Below are 23,270 nucleotides of genomic sequence, written 5' to 3'. Positions count from 1 at the left end.
CTTGCGTGTCCTCTTTCGTCTCCCTACAACTCCGTATTACTTCAGGCAGTCGTATTTCTGAGATTTTGGCGATATACACGCCCCTTTTTAACTCAAGGCACCGAAATTATTGTCTTTCTTACTCTCCAGGCAGCTTCATTCTTTGATCGAACCCTTACGATTCCAAGAAAGATTCATACCATTCATGGACCGTGAAACCAAAATAGATTTTGCTTTTTTTCGTAACAGGTGAAGCGTTCGTAATGCGCGTCCGTGCCGCTGACGATCTGGCTAAACCCCAGCCTACCCTTGAGTTGTGCGTGATCTATGATCCTGGTGCCAGTCGATTTTACACGAGCTGAAGACTTCTGCTTTTGTCTTCAATCTTTGACTGTTCCTCCTAGCCGCTAAAGGGGTTAGCTGGATTTGTGGACAGATCGTAGATGTAGATGTCGCTACACATCATTTCACCACCATCCTTTCCGACTGCCGAGTTCCTTCAGGAGCCTCGCTCGTAAATGTCAATCAAAGGCCGGGAATACGGCAATGGCAACGATGATGCAGCATAGTTGCAAACAGTAATATTAGCCAGTCGGTCACAATTCGACTACGAGCCATGTAATATGTCCCTCCTCAACGCAAGAAATATCATGTAGTGCAGGGCATTGCTGCGTTGTCAAATCTCTACTGCCGCTATAATTCGCCCATCAAAGTACCCGGATGGATATGGGCTCCATCACTTCTTGGACTTTCAACCAGCTTAAGCGGTGGCTCAGTCGCAGCAAAAGAGCCTGTGGAGCTTTGGAACTGATCCTACTGGTACGACTGATCGATAGCGCTCTCTACAGAGTGGCAGCGCAAAAAGCACACATGCAAGGGAGCAGACGAGCAAGGAACATGAAGCAATCAGCGGGCATTGTTGGTGTGTCCTTTATTTTTCTTTTGCGGGTCGCGGCCTCTGTAGTCCAACAGCAACTGGCCACAGATCCCTGCACAGGCGCGAGGCTTCACGATAGGCTCATGGCCGCTGCGGTGGTGCTGGAGCTGGTGCTGGAGCTCGCACTGTCGGCACGTCACCAACGGTCACACGAGAGTGGGTGGGCTTTTTGGAGGGTTCCGTGCATTTGCGTTTAGCGGTCACCACCTCGAAGCTGCGTTTTTGGACTGCATGTAAAGTATGTATGTATGTATGTATGTTATTATTGTTGGGCAAGCAGGAGGAGCCTGCATACGGCACAAGTCGGGACTTGACCGCATTACGTGGAAATTTGCCAACAACGGCAGACAGCGCAAGATTAGGGAGTTTTGCTAGCACGAGGAGCGAGTCGGACTCGCTTGGTATTTGCAGCAGGATTTGGCTTTCTGACCTCCGGGGAAGCTGGCCCGGATCGCAAAATACAGGTACCGGGGGGGCTTTTGGGTGCAAGTTACTGTGCTGCTGATTTCCGCGCCGGAATACACGGGACCAGCGCGGTGCGTGTCGCCAGCGATAGCGCCGCAACCCGAGTCGCTACCAGTGGCACAAGCCCGCCGCAGCGCAAACTGGCATCTTGGCCGCTCCCTCGCATTGACGGCTGGGCTGCTTAGCGCAGCACCGGCGCCGCACTACTGGCCTACGAGAAGCGACCTGGGGGCTTCTGTTAGTGCTGCGAGTACCGTTGCGGCTCTCCCTACCGCCAGCTACCGCCACCGGCCTCCCAGCGCAGGGATGCTCGTCCTCCACAGCGCTTACGCCTCAGCCCACACCTGCGCTAGGCCGCTTCGGGCACGCCTGTTAGGCAGCAGCCTGCGGTGGGCTGAGTCGGCCTGGTTTCTAATCCGGCTCCAAGCCTCTCTCTCGTCTTCCCTCTCCGCTCGACCTCGACCTCGTTTCTCAACCATCGCGGCGTCGTTTGTGCCTTGTTACATGCTCTGGGCTCGTGCTTTCGTTGCATCAGGTCTAGTTACTGCCGCAATCCACGCCCCCCCCAGTCCTCTCCACTCCCTGGACTTGTCTCTCGGTCCCTCTCGCGCCCACCCTCTTTTCCCATCCCCGTGTGTCCCGGCTCCTCACGTCCATATATCCAATTTACGCCCCGTCCTCATCGAGACCTCTTCTCTCTGTTGCATACTTTGCGCCTCTTCGCTGCTCTCATCAAGACATCCCTTTCGAGTCGCCAGCACTCCAGCATCAGCGCTTCTCTCGCCTGTCCAGCCTGTTCTAGCGAAGGAGCCGTTAATCCCGGATACAATTGATTGACTGCCCCGGCTTCACTCGTCTCGCATTGACGTCGACGTTTGCATTGGCTCGCTTGCCCGTCCAGCACACTGTGGGCTAGGATTGCCCATTCAGATCGCGCCTATCCATTGGTAAGGTTTTACTTTTCCTCTCTACTCATATATCTGGCCTCCTCTTCCCTGCCGGCCTCAACGCCTCAGGTTTCCTGCCGTTTCCTTTTCGGTACTGCATAGCCCTCGTACATCTTTGGGGCTTGTGACTCACACGCCTGTCGACCCTCCATTAGAGCCTCATTGCTACATTGACCTGTTCTTCTGTCGACAAGGGAGCTAACCATTTGTTGCTACGTGGATAGGACTTCTTGTGGCCATATCTCATTCATCTTCTTCCCCACCAGGGAAAGAAAAATCAGATCTAAGCCGCCATGTCCCTCCCAAACCCCCGCAGAAGGGCTCCGGTGACTCGCCCGGGAACCGACTGCGAACATGATCTTTCTCTTAAGACCTCTGTCATCCTTCGCAAGGGTGCCACCTTCCACTCTCCTACCTCTCCCACTTCTTCCAACGACGACTTTGTTCCTCCTCGGCTTGAGAGATCCCAATCAGACTTTGATGATGTCGTCGATGCCAGCCGGCGTCGCATTGCCCTGACTCTGAACGACATCGACGAGGCCCTCTCCCAGGCAAAGGACCTCTCCCTGTCCGACAAGAGCACTCGAAGCCAGACCCTTCGGGACACAAGTTTGCCTGTTCCTCGAGGCTTCCTCGAGATGCCTGTTGTCGACCCCGCCATGGAGCGACGCGTTCTGCGCCCTCGCTCTGTTCGACTCTCACGAAACCATGCCTCTGACAGCGGCATTGGCAGCTCGGCCGCCTCCATCAACGAAAAGGCCGCTGCCACAGACTCTACCAAGAAGCCCCAGGTGTCCGCCCTGACCAGGTCGGCTGCCTCTAGCACTACCAAGATGCTTCCCACCCTCAGCCCTCGGGCCATCAATCGCATCCGCGAACACACTCTCCGTCCTCTTTTGGAGAAACCTACACTCAAGGATTTTGAGCCCATTATTCTGGATGTGCCTCGACGCATTCGATCCAAGGAAATCATTTGCCTGCGGGATCTCGAGAAGACCTTGATCTTCATGGCACCGGTAAGTCGACTTCTGACTGATGATGGTGTTTGGGGTGATGCTTATCGGTTGTTACGTCAAAAGGAGAAGGCCAAGTCCGCCGCCTTGTACCTTGATTTCTGCCTCACGTCCGTCCGATGCATCCAGGCGACTGTCGAATACTTGACCGACCGCGAACAAATCCGGCCCGGCGACCGACCTTACACTAACGGATACTTCATCGACTTGAAGGAGCAAATTTACCAGTATGGCAAGCAGCTCGCTGCCATCAAGGAAAAGGGCAGCCTTGCCGACGACATGGATATTGACCAGTACGTACCATGCTTTATTCCTCTCATCAATCTAGAGAGCCCTACTAATGACCCGCCAAGATCTGACGAGGTCCGACTCTACGGCGGCATCGCTGAGAATGGCCGTCCTGCTGAGCTTGTCCGCATCAGAAAAGACGGCACCGCCATTTCAATGGCCACTGGAAAGGTAATCGACATGGCCGAATCCCCCGCACCCATGAAGCGCTCCCTGAGCCAACAGCGCGAGGACGAGGAAGAGATCATGCGGTCCATGGCCCGCCGGAAGAAGAACGCCAGCCCGGAAGAGCTGGCTCCCAAGAAGTGCCGCGAGCCTGGCTGCACCAAGGAGTTCAAACGCCCCTGCGACCTCACCAAGCACGAGAAGACTCACTCTCGTCCCTGGAAGTGCCCCTTCTCCACTTGCAAGTACCACGATTATGGCTGGCCCACCGAGAAGGAGATGGACCGCCACATCAACGACAAGCACTCCGATGCCCCTGCCATGTTCGAGTGCCTGTTCAAGCCCTGCCCCTACAAGTCGAAGCGTGAGTCAAACTGCAAGCAGCACATGGAAAAGGCCCACGGCTGGACCTATGTCCGCACCAAGACCAACGGCAAGAAGGCCCCCAGCCAGAACGGCTCTGTCGCCCAGCACACTCCTCCTCTGGCCAGCGTCTCTACTCCTTCTACCACCCCGACCTACAGCGTCTCCACGCCTCCACAGGAGGGCACTCAGATCATGACCAATGATTTCCCTCTTTACCCCGCCGAGTCGGACTGGCTTGCCACCTACGGCATGCAGCCTGAGACCATTGATGCCATGGACCTTGCTCTCGAGAATCCTTCTCCTTCTTCTGCAGCATCCTCATACGAGCAGTACCCACCCTACCAGAACGGCTCCACCTTCATCATCAACGATGAGGACATTTACGCTGCCCACGTCCAGATCCCTGCTCAGCTCCCCACCCCCGAGCAAGTCTACAGCAAAATGATGCCTCACCAGATGCCAATCTACCACACCCAGCCACAGCCCTGTGATACCATCCCCGCCATGGCGCAGCAGCAGGAGTTCTCTCCCAATGCACAGCAGAATGCAGTTCTCTACACACCAACCTCACTACGTGAAGTCGATGAGGGTTTTGATGAGTCCTTTGCTTCTGACGGCGCCGACTTCCAACTGTTCCCGGCGTCACTAGACAAGACTGCCGTTTTCCAGTCTCTCTTTACAGAGATGCCAAGTGCCAACCTGGGCTTCTCCCAGGCTACACAGCCAGACATTTTCCAACAAATGGATTGCTGGAACCTTGACTACCAGGGATTCCAAGAATAAACAAAGAAATAAAAAGAATGACAGAACCTCCCCAAGAAAGACGATAAAGACGTCTTGCATTGTTATCAACATTTACCCATTCACCACTACACCTTGTTTTAACGATTTTACGAAAAGATTTCGGCAGTTTTAATGATTAAAAGGGTTGCCTTGTGTATTAAGATTTTTTTTTACTTTTTTTTTTTCCATTCTACTCCTTCATTCTCATTTACACTTGAGACGTTTTATGTGGCACAGAAGCATACAAAAACAGCTAAGGGTTTGGCCATTCGGGCCTCTGAGGAAGGATTATAGCTAGCTTTGGGTATGAATAGGGATAAGCACTGCGATCTTCCAAGACGCTGATATGTTGCTACCGGGAGTTATTTTCAATTCAATACGATTTATTTAGCCTCTGGCATGAGATGTTGACTACATGTAGTAATAGTCTGTAAATGTTGAAGTAGTAGAGCTCGATGTGAAACAAAGGTACCTACCTGCCTATGTAAATGAAGAAAAAATCTCGGCAGTCAAAAAAGACTACAAAAAATAAAGTCTCCGATACTGGGAATCGAACCCAGGGCTGCTCGGTGCTTCAACAGAAGTTGAGAGCGAGCGATGTTAGCCACTACACCATATCGGATGTGTTGAGTTGAGCGATGGTTGTCGCTTGACTCGTTGAGACGTGGGAACGTGAAGCAGTTGATAACCTCTTTGCTTGAAAAATCTCGGTTAGAGTTGAGCGGAATCTGAGTTGAGTATCTAGTGTGGTGGAGTAGGAAAAAAAAGACATGAATCGCGTGCATAATATGAAGTGGTGCTAGCTTGGACAGAAGAAAAGGAGACAGAAAAAGCGGAGAAAAAGAGAAAAAGAAGACGAAACCCGGATGGGCTGTGTGAGAAGGGCAAAAAAGCAAAAGTTTAAGTGTCTCCGATACTGGGAATCGAACCCAGGGCTGCTCGGAACATGAATGAGAGCGAGCGATGTTAGCCACTACACCATATCGGATTTGTTATTGACAAGGGGGGTGCACTTTGAGTATAGAAACTGTTTGTTGTAGTTGCTGAGAGATGCGAAGATCACGTAGAGATAAACAATGGACTTTTTATTATATTTTGTGGTGGTGTAAGCCATGAATTTCTTGGCAGTGATGGCATTAACTGTTTTGTCACGTATTTGTATCGGAAAGGGTGTTGTTTCACTGTATATACATTCTATTGACCGAGCCAAATTTATATACAGCAGCCCATCTCGGTTCATCCTTTTGCTAAAAGCAGCAACCAAGTAATGAGATATTGCAATTGTGTTTAGATCACAAATAGCTAGTAGTATCCTTAGTTGAGAGCGGTGATGTACGACCACTGCTCAAAAGGAGTGCTCAGAGTCAAGAGACCACCACCTGGGCAGCTGGCACTTCCGAGCATGGCGTTGGCGTTGACCTGTACATCGTGTTAGTTGGATTCACAAGGCTGAAAGGGTGGAATCAAAACATACGTTGCAGTTGTCCTCGGTTCGGATGGCGTGGAGAGCCTAATCGTTGTTTTGCATTAGCACATGTTGAACTTGTCCAAGAGCCTAATTGGGAGGAAGAAGAGCTACTCACCACCTCGAGGCCGTAGAGCTTGCCGTCATCTCCCAAGATACCGTCGGTGAGCGCAGTTGTAGCGGATTGAATACCGTTTCCTTGATCGGTTGGAGATGGGAAGACCAGCTGGGAGCAAAGGGTGGCGGCCCAGTTGAGCTTGATTGACACGTCGAGGTCTAGGATGTTTTGCGGAATGGTTTGGGGCTGGCCGGGAAGAGGGAAGCAAATCGCCTGGTCGGCTCTGGCGGAGAGCGCGAGGGCGAGGGAGGTGAAGATTGCTGTTGTGAACTGCATTGTGGAAAGACTTGTTGATGAAACTTGGTTGTGTTGGAAGTTCCGAAGAGAAGTGTTGAGGCGGGAGCAAAGATATATATATATATATATATATATAAATATTCACAAGTCTCTGGCAACTGTTGTAAACTAAATACATTCAGTAAGTTTCCTTGCCTGCGGATGGTCAGTTACACCGATTGACAGGAGAGCAAGCTTCGTTGTGTTTAGTATATCGCCCGGAATAGGAAGGTTGCAGTAAGCTTATGTTGTTTAAGCTATGCGAAATAATAAACTTTCGCGGAGTAGAAGGCAGACTTCTCCCATAGAAGACTACACGCCGAGAGGAACCAGTGAAGAAAACCCTCCGATACTAATTATTTCTTTAATGAATGAGCTTTACCGAGTTCCTATTTGCTGCAGACCCCGCGAATTTGGTGATGGAATCAAGTCATCAAGTCGATGATAAATTAAGCCTAAAGAACACATTTTACCCGCGCCTCTTATAGTCTACTCAACTGCTTTGCAAATATAAATCACGACATCAACTGGTCATTCGTCTACGATCTAGAACACGAAATACACGACCGGATGAAGTTGACGTATAGAATAATCTTATAAATCCGGGCTGATATGCAAAAAGCTCTCGACTTTCCTTTCATGGATAAAATGGATGACTACTCCACGAATACTAATCCAGGTTATTAATAGATACCCCGGAACCTTCCATGACGGTGAATTTTTGGTGGGTTCTCGCTAATCTTGTAAACATCCAAACAGGCGCGGTAGCATACATACAACGTATGCTGGATGGTAATCACATGTGAGGGAAATGATATGTGAGCATGCGTGTCGGAAGCGGGTGACGTGGAAATGATAAAAATGAGGATTTGCTTCGTGGATAATACAAGTAGCAGTCCTGACAACGAGAATTGCCTAAATGCAGATATACCTCCATAAGGCAATTACCAGGTACTGGGAATTTCTTCATAATGCCTGTTTCAGCCATTTTCGGTCTTTCTACAACGTATAAGTGTCGGTGTCAGTGCCGGTGCCTGCTATCTATGATATCTCAGCAGGGATCGGACCGTTTGATCGGATCCATTTGATGAGGATCTAAAGCTAAGCCTTGGATTAAGTATAAGTAACGATTTATGTGGTACTAAAGTACATGGGGCTGTGAGTGCTTTTGCAATTTGGATAAAAACGTAGAATCGTGTCCTGCCGGTTGGTGCATTTATATATTCCGAATTTTTCTCTTCCCCGGCTAATAAGATGTTTTGCATGCAAGTATAATACGACATGTCAGGCGGAGAAGTAAACATCATTTGTTGCCTGGGGGCATGCCACGCCAACGACTCCTGGGCATTTGTTTCTCATATTTAGTATTACGCTTTCTAGCGATACTCGGCTATTATAGACCAGAGAAGTATCAGCTAATACCCTCAAGGAGGAAAATTGAATAGAGCAACGTTTGATAGTCAATTCCATTTCGCGTTATACCTCTCTTCTCAATTGCTGAGAGCCCCAGTAATTTACAAGTCCTATTTCGACTGCTCTAGTTCAGAAATCCGTCAACAACGCACTTTTACATACAGACATCTCCCTATTTCCACAACGACTTCACCCTACTTAGGATTCTGCCAGGTGCGTGCTTATATGAATATACCTGGCTGGTCACTTCAGCGTAGGAAATTTGGGGGAAAGCAGATGGCGACATCAACTCCATGCTCCATCTATGACCGCCGTTCCCCAATTGGCGGTTTTTGTTCGCCGAGGGTAACGAGTCGTTGCCGTGAGATACTTCCCGTCTGTGGCCACTGCTTCGTTTCCCAGTAGCCATTGCACTGTACCTGTTCCGACCAGATGTTTGGACGCGGTATGGCCGTTCACGAGAGGTCTCCTCCAGCGAAATCTCTATGACATATTTGATATGCTTCAAGTTTTCGCCAAAATGTTGCAGCGCATACAACTTTTTCACCAGAGCATCAACTCCTTGCTCGTCAAGGAGCACGTCCTCTGGACCAGTAGGCTCCAGCATATTTTGCTTGAACGTCTCAACCAGCTGGAGGTGGATCTGCCTGTCCTCCTGCAATGCTTTGAGGCGTTTCTTGTTCGTAGGTATGCCTCGTTGATTTGCAGTCTCGATAATACTCTTTTCATCCTGAATGAGCATGTCGAGGTAGTCCAGCGTAGCGTCATTGATGACAGTGATTGAATTTTCCCTCAAAAAAAGACAAAATCGAGCTGCAGCACGTCGAATCTCGTCGAGCTCTTGTTTGTACTCTTCAACAATCTTGTCCAGCCTAGTGATGCTTGTTTGTCGTAGCGTTACATCGTCGGCGTTGGACTTGAGTTGTCTCTCAATTTCAGTATCTGTGACTAGAACTTTAGTCTCCGACAGCTCATAGAGAACGTGTAAATGCTCTTGCCATCGATGGCTACATAGCCTGCAAATATTGCTGCCACCAAAAGCTGTGCAGCGTATGAGACCTGGATCAGCGACGACATCTTCTTTGACATTGTCCAGGTAGCATTCCGGGTGGCAGTGCGTCTTGTAAATGGTGACAACTGCCCCGTCTCCAAGACCGCTATCCTTAAAATCACAGCAATCATGGTTTTGGCAGACCGTACGAGGTTTATCTAGCTTCTTAGCTGCGAACTGAATCTTCTCTATGCGGAGCCTCTTGCGAAGGTCTCTCGCTGTCGATTTTGTGTCGAATAACTCCGACCTCTTGTTAACGCACAGCGCAATGTTTTTTCTGATAGATTCTGCAATGCTGGCCATTGGTTTCGTCAGTTCCAATATCAGCTTCCGTGCTCCATTTAGGCTAATCGTGCTGGCAACAGGATGGGGTGGTGTTGATGCAAAGTAGTTGAGAAGCCTATGCGCCTCTTTACTCGAGTGATCCCAGCTTGTGCGGAAGTCTTCTTCGTTGGTTAGCGGCACTCCCTGCTTATATGCCGCAAGAAAACGAAAGCTTTCAGAGTCAAAACAGTACGTAGTTGTTGCTGAGAGTGTGATGGGAATATCTGAGTGCTCATCAAGGAGAGACCTGAGTGGCTTGAATGTATCTCCAGGGGCGTAATTGGAGATGCGCGTATTAGTGAAACCAAAGGCCATGCTTTTAGCGGCACTACGGTGTAGATGAGTGAGGAGTTCCTTGACGCAGAATCTGAAAGTAATGGTAAGGCGAGCGTTGTTAGATTTGACAAGGACTAAGATACCGTGCAGGTGCTCATAGCTGCTGATGGCTTTCAGGATATCGGCCATGTTCTCTTTATCGTAAGACAGGCCTCTGGTATCCCCAATTCCTGGCGTGTCAATCAAGCGATATGTCTTTGTCCCGATTTTCACAGGGTAGACAGATGACTTCTGTGTTGCCGATTTCCCCGTTGAACCATCCACTTCATCATCACGAGCGCCAACCTTGATATTGTATTCTTGAATTCCCGCAGACAAATTTGCTCTGTCCATGCTTTGGAGAGAAAAAGAGCACGGGATCACAGATGTGAGCTCATCCACAGCCATGGCTTCATCCAGTGTTGAGTAGGTCAAGTAGTTGACAAAAGCATTGATAAATGTCGACTTTCCCACCCCAGTCTCTCCAAGAATGAGTATGTTGATGTAGTCAGCCTCATCTAACCCGGTCAAGAGTTTGTGAAGCTCTTTTGCGTCATATCTTGCGGATTTAGCTCCGTGCTTGGAATCATTACACTTGAACTCGAATGTGCTATAAGCGGCCCGGCCACAATCGCAGTAGAAGTGTTCGTCGCTGTATCCAAACTCAATCTCGACCAAGCATACTGAACAAACCCATTCCACACACTTAGAATCGCAGTCGGGCTTGGGGCAAGGCACCCTAACAATGCATCTCTTGACTGGCCGTTGCCGCCTACTAGTGTCCAGAGCAGCATCGGGACATTGGGCGAAGCATTTTGAAGACATAAACTGACGGTGGTCGAGAACATCAGGGATAATCTCCTTCTCGCCCTCATACTGGGATATGCATGGACCCGCATCAGAGCAGAAATAAGAGTTCACCGAGTCATGATCCAGTAGATAGACTGGTATATGCTGATCTGGCTGATCTGGCTGACCGAGTAACTCCAACAGCAAGGTAGAGTTGTTGTCCCATTGTTTCTTGACGTCCATTGATGCAGAATTGAAATGAAACACATAAAAGCGGGTGTGTTTGTGTAATTTATTGACCGTCTCTAGAGAAATCCCGTTGAAGCCCAAATATCTTGCGCCCTGCGCAGTAACGCTGCTGATGAAGTCGAGCTTGCTAGATTCCTGTCTGATAATGGCGGATGCATGCTCCACGGTAAAATTGCCTGAAGTAGTAGCCTGTTGATATAGGTCAAACAACATCGGCGGCCCTCCTTTTCCCTTGCGAGCTTCCTGTAGAGCATAAGAAAGTCGTTTTGCAGTCCAGCTTCTGAGATCCTCTAGGGCTTTCATAGAAGCAACGACTTGATTGAGATGATTTTTGCTAGTGTGCATCGTATGGCCTACCAGGTAGGCTTCATACTTCTGAAGTCCAACTGCGGAGACCTCGAATTTATCGAATAGCTGAATGAAGGCAGCGAGATAGTCGTGATTGATTAAATGAAGAGAATACCGAAACCCCAGTGGGGATGATAAAATGTACGAAAGCGCCGTGATTGGAGTCAAGATATACTCTATGGGCCATCCCTTTCCGCCATTCTCTCGGCGAATATGATCTGGTACGATTCGAATGAAGTTGCATATTTCCGAAATGTCTTGCATAACGAGGCCTTCTTTTGCAAAAATATCGCTATAGAGCATGAGCTCGTCGCAAAGTTCCAGTTTAGGAGGTGTTTTAGGTGTGAGGAACGCGGATTCGATGGCGTATGTCAGAGTATTCAGATCTCCTTGGAAGATGATATCCTCTTCTTCGGGTCGACCAAACTTGCTCGACATGGGGCTATTGGCTGCAATGATAGTCCTTAAACCCCAATTGATGCCAGTCACCACGTGTGTGCAGTCACTTTTCCCCAAAGGCGTCAAATCGCTGCATGATTTGAATGCCTCAATCACATTGTTCAGTGTCTGCTGCACTGTCGAGACATGATGAATAATTGCGGCGCGATGATCACCACTGCCGGATGTGTAGTCACGAATAAACACCGCGGCACCTTGCAGATCATGTAACCCGGCAAGAATATTGACCGCAGTGTCTTCGTCTATATGGAGATCTTCAAACACATTCATGTATGATGCGCATTTAGAGACAGTGATGTCTGTGACAGAAGTTGGCCGTGTCGATATATAACTGGCCAGGAGGCTGGAGGGTAGAATTGAGGCTTGTAGAAATTTATCTGCTTTTGCATCATAGAGCGTGCCGATTTGCGCAACACGCCTGAGGGCTGGGCAAACTTGATCTTCCATGATTAATTGCAAGTCGTAACTCTTGGCTACGGGTTGACAAGAGTGAGGATAAGAAGTCCAGCTTCTGGTATCAAGGGTTGATCTACAGCTTGTGAATGATGGACATGAAACATTTTTTATATAGACCCATTCTACTAATTGAGTTGCATGACTACACAGCTCTCAATGCCTTCCAACTCATCTTCAGGCATATATGTGGGAGGCCGGCAACTGGTCAAGTATCATTTTTTATGGCTTGTGACATGTATATCGTTTGAGAGCAGTCACAAGCCCATATATTTGAGCCTAATATGCACACAATGCGGTTCGAGGCCAACAAACGCGGGTCTCTGCATGATGTTGCATGCATAAGGCATGCATGCGCATGGATGCCTATATACAGTGGGAGGCCTACGCCCATCATGTGTAAGCCTTTAATTGGCCAGCATAAAGCCAAATGCAACCAACACGGTGAATACAATGTATGCTGCCGCCTTATCAAAGCGAATTGCAACGAATACGGGCTTCTACATGGCCAGAAGCACGCCCGGTCAAGGAGGGAAGGGTCCATATCTCCTTGTTCTCCCGAATCGCTTGTCCCGTACACCAGTGAACGTCTAACACGACAGCTTTACCCCCGCAGGACGGAATGGGTCGGCAACAGGCTTCTAAGATATGTAAATTTTGTCATGATGATAGCTAGAGTCTATTTCTTTATACTTCAATCTTGTCGGATATGACAAGTCATCGGGTCTGTATAAGCCGTGCTGAACCTTTGTAGCACTTAAAAAGAATTTTTGGCTATGAATAACAAAGTTAGAGCTGAGGGAATTGTCCAAGAAAACAATGGTACAATAGTTTCAGTATTTATTTCCATCGTAAAGATTATCTACGAGAGTCATGACCGAGTATTCGCTCGAGTATCCGTCAATATCCTGCCTACGATATCCCCATCGTCCACATCAATAATAAAGTCACGTAGACCGTCTTGTTCCGTAATCTCCTCATCGTCATCGAGATACACGTCCAGAACAATACGCTTCACCTTCTCTGCGCCAGCCATTAAACTGCGCGCCCCCAACTTGACGTGGTAGTGGGACTTTGCAAGCGTTGAGCATACAATGCCATCTCTTCTAATCAGCAGTCTAATGTTACCGATGAGCCTCTCCATTGGGCCCTTGTTCAGGCAGATTGGAAGGCGCAGATCTTGAGCCAATCCCAACAAGCATTTGTGGGTAATGACAGCTTGTTCACCAGCTGAAAAGGGTAGCAGGGGAATGAAGTCTGATATGCGGCCAGTAACAGGTGCCTGTATGCCTACCAGATTAGAAACATGTAGCGCATATTTAGAGAAAGTGAGTAAGTTGAACTTACGTCGAATTGCTGTAGGAAGCTCTCTCGTAATTGTTGCGAGAGTTTTCTCATTTGTCGTGTTTTCTCGTTTCCGTCATCGCCGGTTATGGCTTCATTGTGCTTGCAGAAGTCCAAAATGGTGTTGTCCAGTGCATTTGTTGCTAGTATCCATATCGTTTTTGAGCAGTCAATCTTCTCGCCATTGCGCCTGTCTCGGTATTCGCCTTTTTGTTTTCCCCTAACTGTTAGCTTCTTGATTCGATGCATCTGAGTTAGGATAATGGTATCATACCATTGTCGAATGGGAGCAGCAGAGATGAATGTATTTCCTTGGTCGTCTTTTCAAACTCGTCCAGGAAGACAATGCATCTCTTTCCAGAATGCCCAACGAGAAAATTGTTCACTGCTGAGCCCTTTTCGTACCCGTGGTAAGGCCTTCTCGGACCAAACAGTTCCATTTCATGAGTAAACGTGGTACAATCAACCACCTCCAGGTCCAAGGAGAGTAGGTGGCCGAGCTGCCGTGCCAGCTCAGTCTTTCCGTGGCCACTTGGCCCAGCAAAGCACAGAACGAGTGGGCTTTTAGCCGGCAGCATCATATGGATGAGTAACCTTTGGATAAGTAGCTCCGTGGCGATAGTCTGCCCAATGAGGAAATATGGAATGCCTAAGAGCCCCTGGCATTCTCTAAGCCGGGCAATCTGTCGCCTCTTGGTGGAGGGTGGCTCCAACTTGGTGGATTTTTCCAAAAAGTATCGATGAGTGAGATTGAGATTCTTAGAAAGCCTGGCTTTTATCTCTGGTGAACACCAAACGAACTCCTCAATCGCCCCGGAGGTTTTGTGTCCAGAGCTCGTTGAGTTATCCTGTAGATAAGGTGTATATAAATCCTTGGGAATGGCGCAAGGTGAAGCTCCTTTGCTGAGGAGGACGCAAACCATGTTTGTCGTATCAATTTGCAGCGTTTCACCGCACATGATTGTAAACGCTAATAAAGGGACAATCGATGGCTCGTATATAGCATTTGGGTTCGCCCCGTATTCGATGAAGAGTCGCACGATATCCTCGCTGTTGGACGCTACAGCATAAAATATGAGGGGAAACCCTTCAACTGTGGCGTTCATATTCTCCTTGGTGAATAATGAAGAAAAGATATTCAAGTAGCTTCGGATATGAGAAGCCATAGCGCCATGTTGAACAGCCGAGGCGAGACTATACGAGTCGAAAAATTGCTCGTCTTCTAGAGAGACATCAACCAGACTTGGTAAAATGAAGTCCCACTCTTTGTTAGGGCTGTTGTCTGGTGCAACTTTAGTAGGCATCTTAATTGCATTAAGAAGCTCTGGCAAGGAGATTTTTTGGTCAGAAGAGGGAGTGTTTGCTTGAGAGCTTGATAAGGATCTCACAGAGAGATCGCTAGGCCCATCATTGAAGGAGGGAGCCAAGTCTTCGGGCGGGTCTTGAGCGTATACTTGGTAAAGATCGTGATGCTTCTTCGCCGCATCGACATCATTATTGCAAATCTGTAACAGATGGTTATTATACGTAGGCACTCGCGTTTTTGGGGGTATGGCTCACGCTGAGTAAATCGATGGCTCTCTGTCTAGTGCAGCCGCACTCTTTCATCAAGGTCCTAATGAGGTGATTGTCTTCCACAGCTGAATCCATTTCCATCCAATAGATCGATTGGGTATCTGACATGACGATAGAAACGTAGTGCTTTTGGCGCGATGCTATCGATGGAAGGTGGGAAATGCTCCTAGTCCTTTGCGATTAGGATTATAAAAGACGTTGTCATTATCTACATGTACGCATCACAGAAAAGTTGTAGGCCGCCCAGCAACAGTATCTTAACAGTCCCCGCAGAAAGCATATGTATGGATGCCTAATTTTCTGTTCACTGCTTCCTCCATACATGATTCAAGTGCATGTAGGTCTGCGTCGCTACAGACATGTACACGTATTTCCCCCCGCTTTCTGCAGCTTTGCGACGAGGCTGTGGGAGGCCTTCAACGCAGCCGTTTATCTGAAGCCAATCACATATCAGATGCGTAGGCACATGCAATGTGACGTTGAATCATTCAATGCGCCCGGCCAACGCAGTTTAATTTGCAGCGACTCTGCAGCTAACAAATGTTTGGTATTGGTCAAAGTCTCATCTGCAATCATAATTACAGGTCACAACTGCATCCGCCCTATCACTGACTACCTATTCACATGTGCAAGTACGCATGGCACCATTTCTCGCATCTTCATGCCGGCGGCCTTCAAAGCTTCCTGCGATTCGGCTGTAACCCCAACCCCGAAATCAGTGCCGTCTGTTCCTCAAGTATCTTTTCGGTGGCCTGCAGCGAGACCTGAAGGTCCTTGTTGGTGGCCTGCAAATCTTGACATTGCCTCGATACTCGTTCTCCGTTACTTTTGTGAAATTCCAAAAGCCTCCGCAGCTCATTGACTTCCTCATCGAGAGCTGGCTGCAACACCCTGATTCGTCCAACTTGCTGTTCCTTTGTTACCGCCGTGATGCTCCTTTGGCGATGGTCGTGATGTTCGTCCACGAGTTGTGCCAACTTTTCACGTAGTTTTGCAATCTCAGCATCCTTTATCGCAACCTTTTCCTTTTCTTCCTCTAGGCGCGCTCGAGCAGCCAGCAAATCTTGTACCAGTCTGTCGGCTCCGCGAAGACTATCTCGGGGCTTCTGAACCACTGCCGTTTCCCAGTGAGAGTGCAAAGGATTGGTCTCCTCCTCTTCAAGCATTGAAAAATCTGTCACTGTCCAAGTGTTATCAGCGAGGGAAGTCTCAGGTCGAAAAGAAGGCGCGCGTCTGGGAACCATGTCTGTCATGGTAGACTCGGTAACAAGGTTCGAGGAGATTGACGAGCGGGATGAGGTGCCTAGCATAGCCATGATGTAAATATATATTGTTGTGATGGTAGTGAAGAGAGCTGAAGGGATGGATAACGAGAGATGGAATAGTACAGGTAGACCAGCCAAGGCTGTTGAATTTATATTGATTCAAGATGCTACTTTATACAAGCATTGGCTCCACTTTCATCACTTGTAGCTGCTTCTATTTTCATTGTAGCGTGCGGAGTACTGCATAAGTCTTGCATGAATGCAGTGCTATTGGTGCATGTTGACCAACCGATGTAGTGAATCGGGAGGTGCTCTTGAAGCGGCCTTATGTTGGGCAGCTTGGCTAACAATACGCAAGAAGCAAGATGTGCTAAACACTTGGGCATGGACTTGCAAGTATAGCAACCATTAATGAAAACATGGGGTTATATCATGCCAAGAATGGACAAGGAGGATTGCTTCATCCGAAAGCTGAATGAAAAACAAGTTCTAGAGATTCGTAGTTCCAAGATCTATAAAACACCTGCGCCTATGCTACAAGAACAGCCGAATAACTCCACCAAGAAAAATCGGGTATATTAAAAGTGACAAGCTGAAATCTCCATGCCAAGACTCATGTTGATGATTTAGCATTCGAGAGCAACGTCTTTGACGACAACGTCGAGCACAAGGCCGGTGTCGCCAGTAACCTGGATCTTGCCACTGCGAAAACAATAAACATTAGTACCACACTTGGAAAACCCCATGGATAATCGTGCAACTCACCCCTTGGAAGTGCCATCGTTGCGATCACACTCATCCAGAATGCTCTGTACGGCAAAACGCAGGTCATTCTGGTCAATGTGCGTGTTTTGCCATGAGTAGGTGTTGGCGAGACAAGCCCTGGCGCTGCCCATGCTGAAGCTGGCGGTATGTGAAGCCTCGATGAGGAAGGGGAAGTCTAGCTGAGGGTCGAACTTGTTGCCGGCAATCTCGTTTTGTAGTTTTCTCCCATCGGAGACGGAAAAGCTAGGAATGGAGGCATCATCGTGCGCGTAGCAATCGGCGGCCGCAGAGCCCAGAGTGAAGAGGGAGAAGAAAGCAGCAGCTCCCTGGACGTAGACTGAAGAGCGCATTTCGGCTTATGTGATATTTGATTCGTTTAAACGGCGAGAAGCAGCTTTGATGGTTGCGATTTGAAGCTCGGGTTGTAAAGACGCTGTGGGCAATGGTTATTGGAAGAGATCTACAACCTGCTGGGCTCGAATACCTTTATAACTACACAACACACAACAGCCACAGCCACCATTCACCACTATCCATGCTCGTGAGATTATAGCGATAATCTAGCTCTACGGCTACTATGCACCAGAGCCCATAGCTCTGGTTCGTGCCAGGCTATTCTTGGACGAGCTTTACTCAGTGGTCAACAAAGCCTCGAGCTAGATCCGTCCGACTCCAAAAATAGCACGGAGGGCGACGCTGCCGCCTTATTTCGGGCCAGGCTAACCGGCAACGCTCTAGGCTGCGCTGCTGCCCAATTAGTAAAGCAGAGCTATTTCTAGGGACAGCATCTAGAACAGGGCCAACGCAGAAACAAGCAGTGTATAAGCCAAATAGCGTCCGTCTTGTTGAGTTGGGCTCTGACGTGAGATGCCAAACCTTGCGGCTAATGTTTCTGCTGTGGCACTAAAGAGAACACGTACCTTGGCGGTTCCTGGCTTCGAGTTGTTTACTTCAGCTTGGTGCCCATGCTGGCCTCTCCCTCTATACAAGTGTATAGACGGATATTGGCGATTATTAATCTTTGGGCTCTACGGGGTAATAGAGTAATCTTTCTATTGTGGCATACACTAGCTGATTGCCTCGGCCTAGTCTTATGTCCATCACATGAATGGCTCAGGTACAGGAAACAATCTTGTTTGAGAGTAGCTATAAGTCTGGCATTCCGCATGCAACTATGGATCTTGGAAGCCACAATCTAGATAGCCGATGTTAGCGCTATCTTGAAGATATAACCTTGATAAAGAAACTTACAACCATATAAAAATTCTTTGGCAATGAGTGTCAAGTATCATGAAATGTGCTTTGAGCGCGCTGGGCCGAGAAAATACCACGTAACAGCAACAGAGCCGAGGATGTCGCCACACTTTTACTCCAACTTTTACCCCAGCAATAAGATCTTAGCATTATAAGTATGAATTGAAGCAGCTCAAGACACTGCAGTCACGTCTTTCAAACTTGTTCCTCTCATAACCAACATTTCATCCAATCTGTCTGTATTGGATAGTACCTAGCTAACTTACTGCGGATATTGTCGACACTGTTTCATAGCTTCTATCCCGGTTCTTTGGACACCCCAACACCCCAGAAGAGTAGTATATGCTCCAAAAGACTTATCGTAATGAAGGTCATCATTATCGGCGCTGGCCTTGGTGGTCTTACCGCCGCTTACGCCTTGGCTAAAAGCGGACACGACGTGCAAGTCCTTGAGCGCAGCTCCAAGCTCAACCCTACAGGAGGCGGCATCAGCATCCGGCCGAGCGCAAGCAAGGTCATCCAAAGCTGGGGTCTTCAGCAGACCTTGGAGCAAATCAGTGATAGATCGCCGTACGTGAGCTATCGCGAGCTCAACACCGGAGAGGTTCGGACCACCGTCGTCGATGACCCCCAACATGCCGACTGGGGCACCACCAGACGGGCCATGGTCAAGTTCCTTTCCAAGTATGCCGCCAATGCTGGAGCCCGCATTCGCTTCGGCGCAGCCGTGACTCGAGTCTCCGACGACGCGACGCGTGCTTCTGTGACGCTGGAAGGCGGAGAGGAGTTGTCCGCCGATCTGATCGTGGCTGCGGACGGCATCAAGTCACATACGCGTCGAAGCGTATTATCAGATCTTGGTTCCCCTGAGCAATGGGAGCCCATCGTCGACCACACGACCTTCTATGGCTTCAGCGTGGCGGCAACCGATTTGGCCAGCGACCCCGGCTCAACGAAGCTGACGGAAAACACAAACATCAACACCTGGAAGGGCGAAGGCGGCTTCGTCGTGACTAGGTACAGCGAAAAATTCAATCGCGTGGGACTCTTATTTGCCATCCAGGGAGAGACAGACCAAAAGGGCCTCTGGGACGAGAACGGCGACATCGAGCATGTGCGTCGCTTCTTTTCCTCGTCATGCAGCGACATGATCAAGGCCCTGAAACTGGCCGACGCCTGTGATCGCTGGAGAGTCGCCGAGGTGCCGAATCTTCCTCGCTGGTCGAGCAAGGCTGGCCGAGTCGTGCTGCTGGGCGATGCCGCTCACGCAATGCATCCCAACGCCGCTCAGGGGTACTCGACCATTATCGAGGATATTGGCGTTCTGCAACTCCTCTTGTCTTCTAAATCCGCGGAAGCCTCGGTGCCCGAGGTGGTGAATGTCTGGCAGGCGATTTGCAAGCCCCGAGCAGAAAGAGTCAAGGAGTTCTCGCGGTGGAATACTAAGCATCTGTCTGGAAGAACCGAGCATGCCATTGGTGTTTCCCATGCAGACAGCGTGCTTGACGGGGTTGTACCGGATGGAAGTGCAGAGTTTAGCAGCTTGGAATTCTGGAAGTGGAATGTCGAGTATGATGCCCTTGCTGAGGTACGTCTGTCCTATATACTTGCCCATTCGATTTTATCCTGCCGCTGAATCCTTACTGACACGAAACTATTCATTTTAGGCGAAGAAATATCTTGAAAAGAACAAGAGCCTCTCAAAACTATAAACTTGAGATATGACGCATAATTGCTTTTAATTTTATAGCTTTGAGTATAGGTGTAGGTTAGCAACCGTATGGACAACTATATCTATTTGAAATGAATGAAGGCCATAACGCCAAATACAATTGCACATACAAAAAATGCAGACAAATTACTTTCTTGTACGAGAAAAATTTTGGTTCATTAAAAGCACTTCTGTACATCAGCTGTAAATATTAGTACATCAACGTTGCTTGACCTGGGAATGAATTGCTTCAGTATCAATTATTCGGTAGAATATCGGTACCTACCTAAGATAACCTGGTGAACTTCTAGTGTCTGCGTGGCGCTGCTCCTGTAGCATAGCACGTGTGGCGCACGGCTTTAGCGCTCTGCCCTGAATTTTATCAGAGCCGTCAACGTGATCCTGGTCAATGCAAGATATCGCGTGGCCGCTCATTTTCTTCCACGGCCTACAATGTGCGGCATCCATGCTGCCATATCAGCAGACGCAGGCTACCACACGCTATCCCCAGGACTCGAGCAAAGGCTTCGGAACCGTGGCCCCGACCATCTCGGGGCTGTCAAGACGCAGCTCCAAGATGCGAGCTCCCTCTATTTGACTCTGACCTCCACGGTTCTATCCCTGCGCGGAGACCACGTTGCGAGGCAGCCGCTGGTCGACGAGGACTCTGGATCCGTTCTTTGCTGGAATGGCGAAGCCTGGAAGCTTGGTGGCAAGCCTGTCGAGGGCAACGACGGCGAGGCCATCTTGTCCATGTTGATCGCCGCGAGCAGCAACAGCTCAGGCGACAGAGACAGTGTCCTTGACGCGCTACGATCCATTGAGGGTCCATTTGCCTTCATTTTCCTGGATAAGAAAGCCAAACGGCTGTACTATGGCCGCGATCGCCTTGGTCGCCGGTCCCTGCTGCTGAAGAGAGGAGAAGAGTTTCTTCTCTCCAGCATCGCAGAAGCACCCGCCGTGGGATGGGCCGAGGTCGAGGCAGATGGTTGCTATACTATTCAGCTGAATGAAACCAGCTCGCCGAAAGACTTGATGCCTGTGAGACATGACTGGGATCAGATTGAAGCATTGGTAAGTGATTTAGAAGTGCTCTCGCAGAATACTTGATTACTGCAGAGTGTAAGATATTAACCAAAATCTGTGCTACTTACGTTTGTAGGTGTCAAGTATTGGTGTGTTCAACACTTCTATTCCTACGGCTGCGACTACTCCATTAAGTAGCCAGTCTCTCTCTGTAGAGCAATTGCGAGACCATTTGACGGAGTCGCTTCAACTACGAGTTCTGCACGTCCCAATGCCTCCAAAGGCAGCATCTTCGGACGCGCGGGTTGCGGTACTATTTTCAGGAGGTCTAGATTGCACGGTTCTCGCTCGACTTGCTAGCGACATAATACCCGCCGGGCAAGCCATTGACTTGATTAACGTTGCGTTTGAGAATCCAAGAATTGCTGCACAAAACAAAACTTTATCCGCCACCGAGCTATACGAGCTGTGCCCTGACAGAATGACAGGAAGAAAGTCTTTTGCGGAGTTGTTGGCGGTCTGCCCAGACAGGCCGTGGCGATTTGTGACTGTAAGGATTCCGACACATAAATTGAGTTGTGCAAAGCATTAATCGAGATTGTTTAGGTGAATGTTCCTTATGAGGAGACGTCTGCTCATCGAGCAGAGTTGATAGACCTGATATACCCCCACAATACCGAAATGGATCTGTCTATTGCCTGTGCTTTGTACTTTGCCGCGCGAGGCAAAGGAATGGGGCAATTGGCCTCGGATTTGGAAGCTGGGCCATATGATACAACGGCTCGAGTGTTGTTGTCGGGGCTTGGTGCGGATGAATTATTTGGCGGATATGTCCGACATGCAACCGCTTATACACGAAGCGGATATACGGGCCTTATAGACGAATTAAAACTGGATGTGAGTCGACTGGGCAAGAGGAATCTAGGACGAGACGACAGGGTCATGTCCCATTGGAGTAGAGAGGTTCGATTCCCATATCTGGATGAAAGCCTTGTGAAATGGGCGATTGAGCTACCTGCATGGGAGAAATGCGACTTTGATAACCAAGGCCCGGATTGTGATTATGACCCTGAGAAAAGGGTGCTGCGTCTCTTGGCAGGCAAATTGGGCATGCGCTCTGTGGCTGCGGAAAAGAAACGAGCGGTAGGTGATGACCTGATGAGGTACATTAAATTGCATGATTCTGACTAACTGTCTGCTGTTTTCTAGATCCAATTTGGAGCGCGAACCGCCAAAATGGAGAGTGGCAAAGTCAAGGGCACCACGCTGCTTCACCCATGAGGCACGCGGGATTCTGCATGTACATACATATAGCTATGCCGATCTAAAGCGAGGCATGTCACATTTCTGAGGAGGAGGAAAAAGGCAATCTCGGCGGTGATGACACAACAGATACTTCCGAGCTACACGACCGCAGACAGCACCAACGGAACGGCTGTGCGTTTGCTGCTTCGCAGCTAACCCTTTCGTTCAGATGCCTGTCTGTTCCTTTTACACAAGTGTCGGTAGCAGTGACGTCGTAAAAGGCAAGTCTGAGTCGAGATGTCTGACCCCTTTTCTACTTGGCAGCCTGGCGGGGGTTTGAAGGCACCCCAGGTCTGGCTTCTCGAAAAATAAAATGAATTAAAAATCGGTGAAGACTGACTGACTCTCAAGTGCGTATTCAAGCTGCGTATTCTCTTGCTGGCCATTGGTCGTATCTGGGCCTGGAACGCTTTCCATCGTGATCTGACCAAGCACTTGCATTACTTGACACGAGCTCAAAGAGCACAACAGAATCTTGGGCACTCAGGTAGTAATACGGATTTGGACTGTATCTGCGAACCCCGCGTGGAAGAAGATCAGATGCCGGGCGTTGACATCGGGAACCCCCTAATCGGATATGCGGGACCGGCAATACGTTGGACAGGGGGGGCCTTGAAGAGAGTCCAGGGTTGTAGCGCAGAAGCGGAATACGAAGCGAAGGAGAAAGAGTCGATCGAAATATTCCGTAGCGATAGAAGTGGTTGGCGTCTCGGACAGTTTGTTCCTGTCTTACTCTTCTTTCTGCAGCACCCTTTTACCAGCCATTGATGCCGATAGGCCTATGCAAGTTCATAGCTCGGAGTAAGCAGAGACAATGCTCGT

The 23,270-nt window shown here is 49.0% G+C and overlaps 8 protein-coding genes and 2 non-coding genes across 10 annotated transcripts; 3 read left to right on the top strand and 7 right to left on the bottom strand.

Moving 5' to 3' along the window:
• Nucleotides 1-1,837: 1,837 nt before the first annotated feature.
• Nucleotides 1,838-5,336, top strand: TrAtP1_007776 (uncharacterized protein). The gene is made up of 4 exons (XM_066113656.1): nt 1,838-2,328; nt 2,553-3,344; nt 3,408-3,634; nt 3,695-5,336. The coding sequence occupies exons 2-4, from the start codon at nt 2,622-2,624 to the stop codon at nt 4,941-4,943; spliced, it is 2,199 nt and encodes a 732-aa protein (XP_065969742.1). The 5' UTR covers nt 1,838-2,328; nt 2,553-2,621; the 3' UTR covers nt 4,944-5,336.
• Nucleotides 5,337-5,478: 142 nt separating this feature from the next.
• On the bottom strand, nt 5,479-5,565 carry TrAtP1_007775. Its single transcript has one exon. It is a non-coding gene; the product is annotated as a tRNA-Glu (tRNA).
• A 286-nt stretch (nt 5,566-5,851) lies between these two features.
• On the bottom strand, nt 5,852-5,931 carry TrAtP1_007774. The gene has a single exon. It is a non-coding gene; the product is annotated as a tRNA-Glu (tRNA).
• A 326-nt stretch (nt 5,932-6,257) lies between these two features.
• On the bottom strand, nt 6,258-6,802 carry TrAtP1_007773 (uncharacterized protein; the record flags this gene model as incomplete). The annotated part of the gene is made up of 3 exons (XM_014092602.1): nt 6,258-6,362; nt 6,418-6,453; nt 6,527-6,802. The coding sequence occupies 3 exons, from the start codon at nt 6,800-6,802 to the stop codon at nt 6,258-6,260; spliced, it is 417 nt and encodes a 138-aa protein (XP_013948077.1).
• A 1,585-nt stretch (nt 6,803-8,387) lies between these two features.
• On the bottom strand, nt 8,388-12,197 carry TrAtP1_007772 (uncharacterized protein; the record flags this gene model as incomplete). The annotated part of the gene is made up of 1 exon (XM_066113655.1): nt 8,388-12,197. One exon carries the CDS (start codon nt 12,195-12,197, stop codon nt 8,388-8,390), a length of 3,810 nt encoding a protein of 1,269 aa, XP_065969741.1.
• Nucleotides 12,198-13,067: 870 nt separating this feature from the next.
• TrAtP1_007771 (uncharacterized protein) lies at nt 13,068-14,851 on the bottom strand (the record flags this gene model as incomplete). Its single annotated transcript, XM_066113654.1, has 3 exons — nt 13,068-13,493; nt 13,551-13,753; nt 13,822-14,851. 3 exons carry the CDS (start codon nt 14,849-14,851, stop codon nt 13,359-13,361), a joined length of 1,368 nt encoding a protein of 455 aa, XP_065969740.1. The 3' UTR covers nt 13,068-13,358.
• A 945-nt stretch (nt 14,852-15,796) lies between these two features.
• Nucleotides 15,797-16,551, bottom strand: TrAtP1_007770 (uncharacterized protein; the record flags this gene model as incomplete). Its single annotated transcript, XM_014092599.2, has 1 exon — nt 15,797-16,551. The coding sequence occupies exon 1, from the start codon at nt 16,436-16,438 to the stop codon at nt 15,797-15,799; it is 642 nt and encodes a 213-aa protein (XP_013948074.1). The 5' UTR covers nt 16,439-16,551.
• A 189-nt stretch (nt 16,552-16,740) lies between these two features.
• TrAtP1_007769 (uncharacterized protein) lies at nt 16,741-17,766 on the bottom strand. The gene is made up of 3 exons (XM_014092598.2): nt 17,637-17,766; nt 17,153-17,585; nt 16,741-17,089 (listed from the first exon to the last, which is right to left on the bottom strand). The coding sequence occupies exons 2-3, from the start codon at nt 17,500-17,502 to the stop codon at nt 17,014-17,016; spliced, it is 426 nt and encodes a 141-aa protein (XP_013948073.1). The 5' UTR covers nt 17,503-17,585; nt 17,637-17,766; the 3' UTR covers nt 16,741-17,013.
• A 1,004-nt stretch (nt 17,767-18,770) lies between these two features.
• Nucleotides 18,771-20,118, top strand: TrAtP1_007768 (uncharacterized protein; the record flags this gene model as incomplete). Its single annotated transcript, XM_014092597.2, has 2 exons — nt 18,771-19,994; nt 20,074-20,118. The coding sequence occupies 2 exons, from the start codon at nt 18,771-18,773 to the stop codon at nt 20,116-20,118; spliced, it is 1,269 nt and encodes a 422-aa protein (XP_013948072.1).
• A 452-nt stretch (nt 20,119-20,570) lies between these two features.
• Nucleotides 20,571-22,424, top strand: TrAtP1_007767 (uncharacterized protein; the record flags this gene model as incomplete). The annotated part of the gene is made up of 4 exons (XM_014092596.2): nt 20,571-21,191; nt 21,280-21,693; nt 21,750-22,286; nt 22,353-22,424. 4 exons carry the CDS (start codon nt 20,571-20,573, stop codon nt 22,422-22,424), a joined length of 1,644 nt encoding a protein of 547 aa, XP_013948071.1.
• Between the last annotated feature and the right edge of the window lie 846 nt (nt 22,425-23,270).

This window comes from Trichoderma atroviride, chromosome 4 (assembly GCF_020647795.1).
Source record: "Trichoderma atroviride chromosome 4, complete sequence".
NCBI lineage: Eukaryota > Fungi > Ascomycota > Sordariomycetes > Hypocreales > Hypocreaceae > Trichoderma > Trichoderma atroviride.
This window is presented reverse-complemented; position numbering and strand designations above follow the sequence as displayed.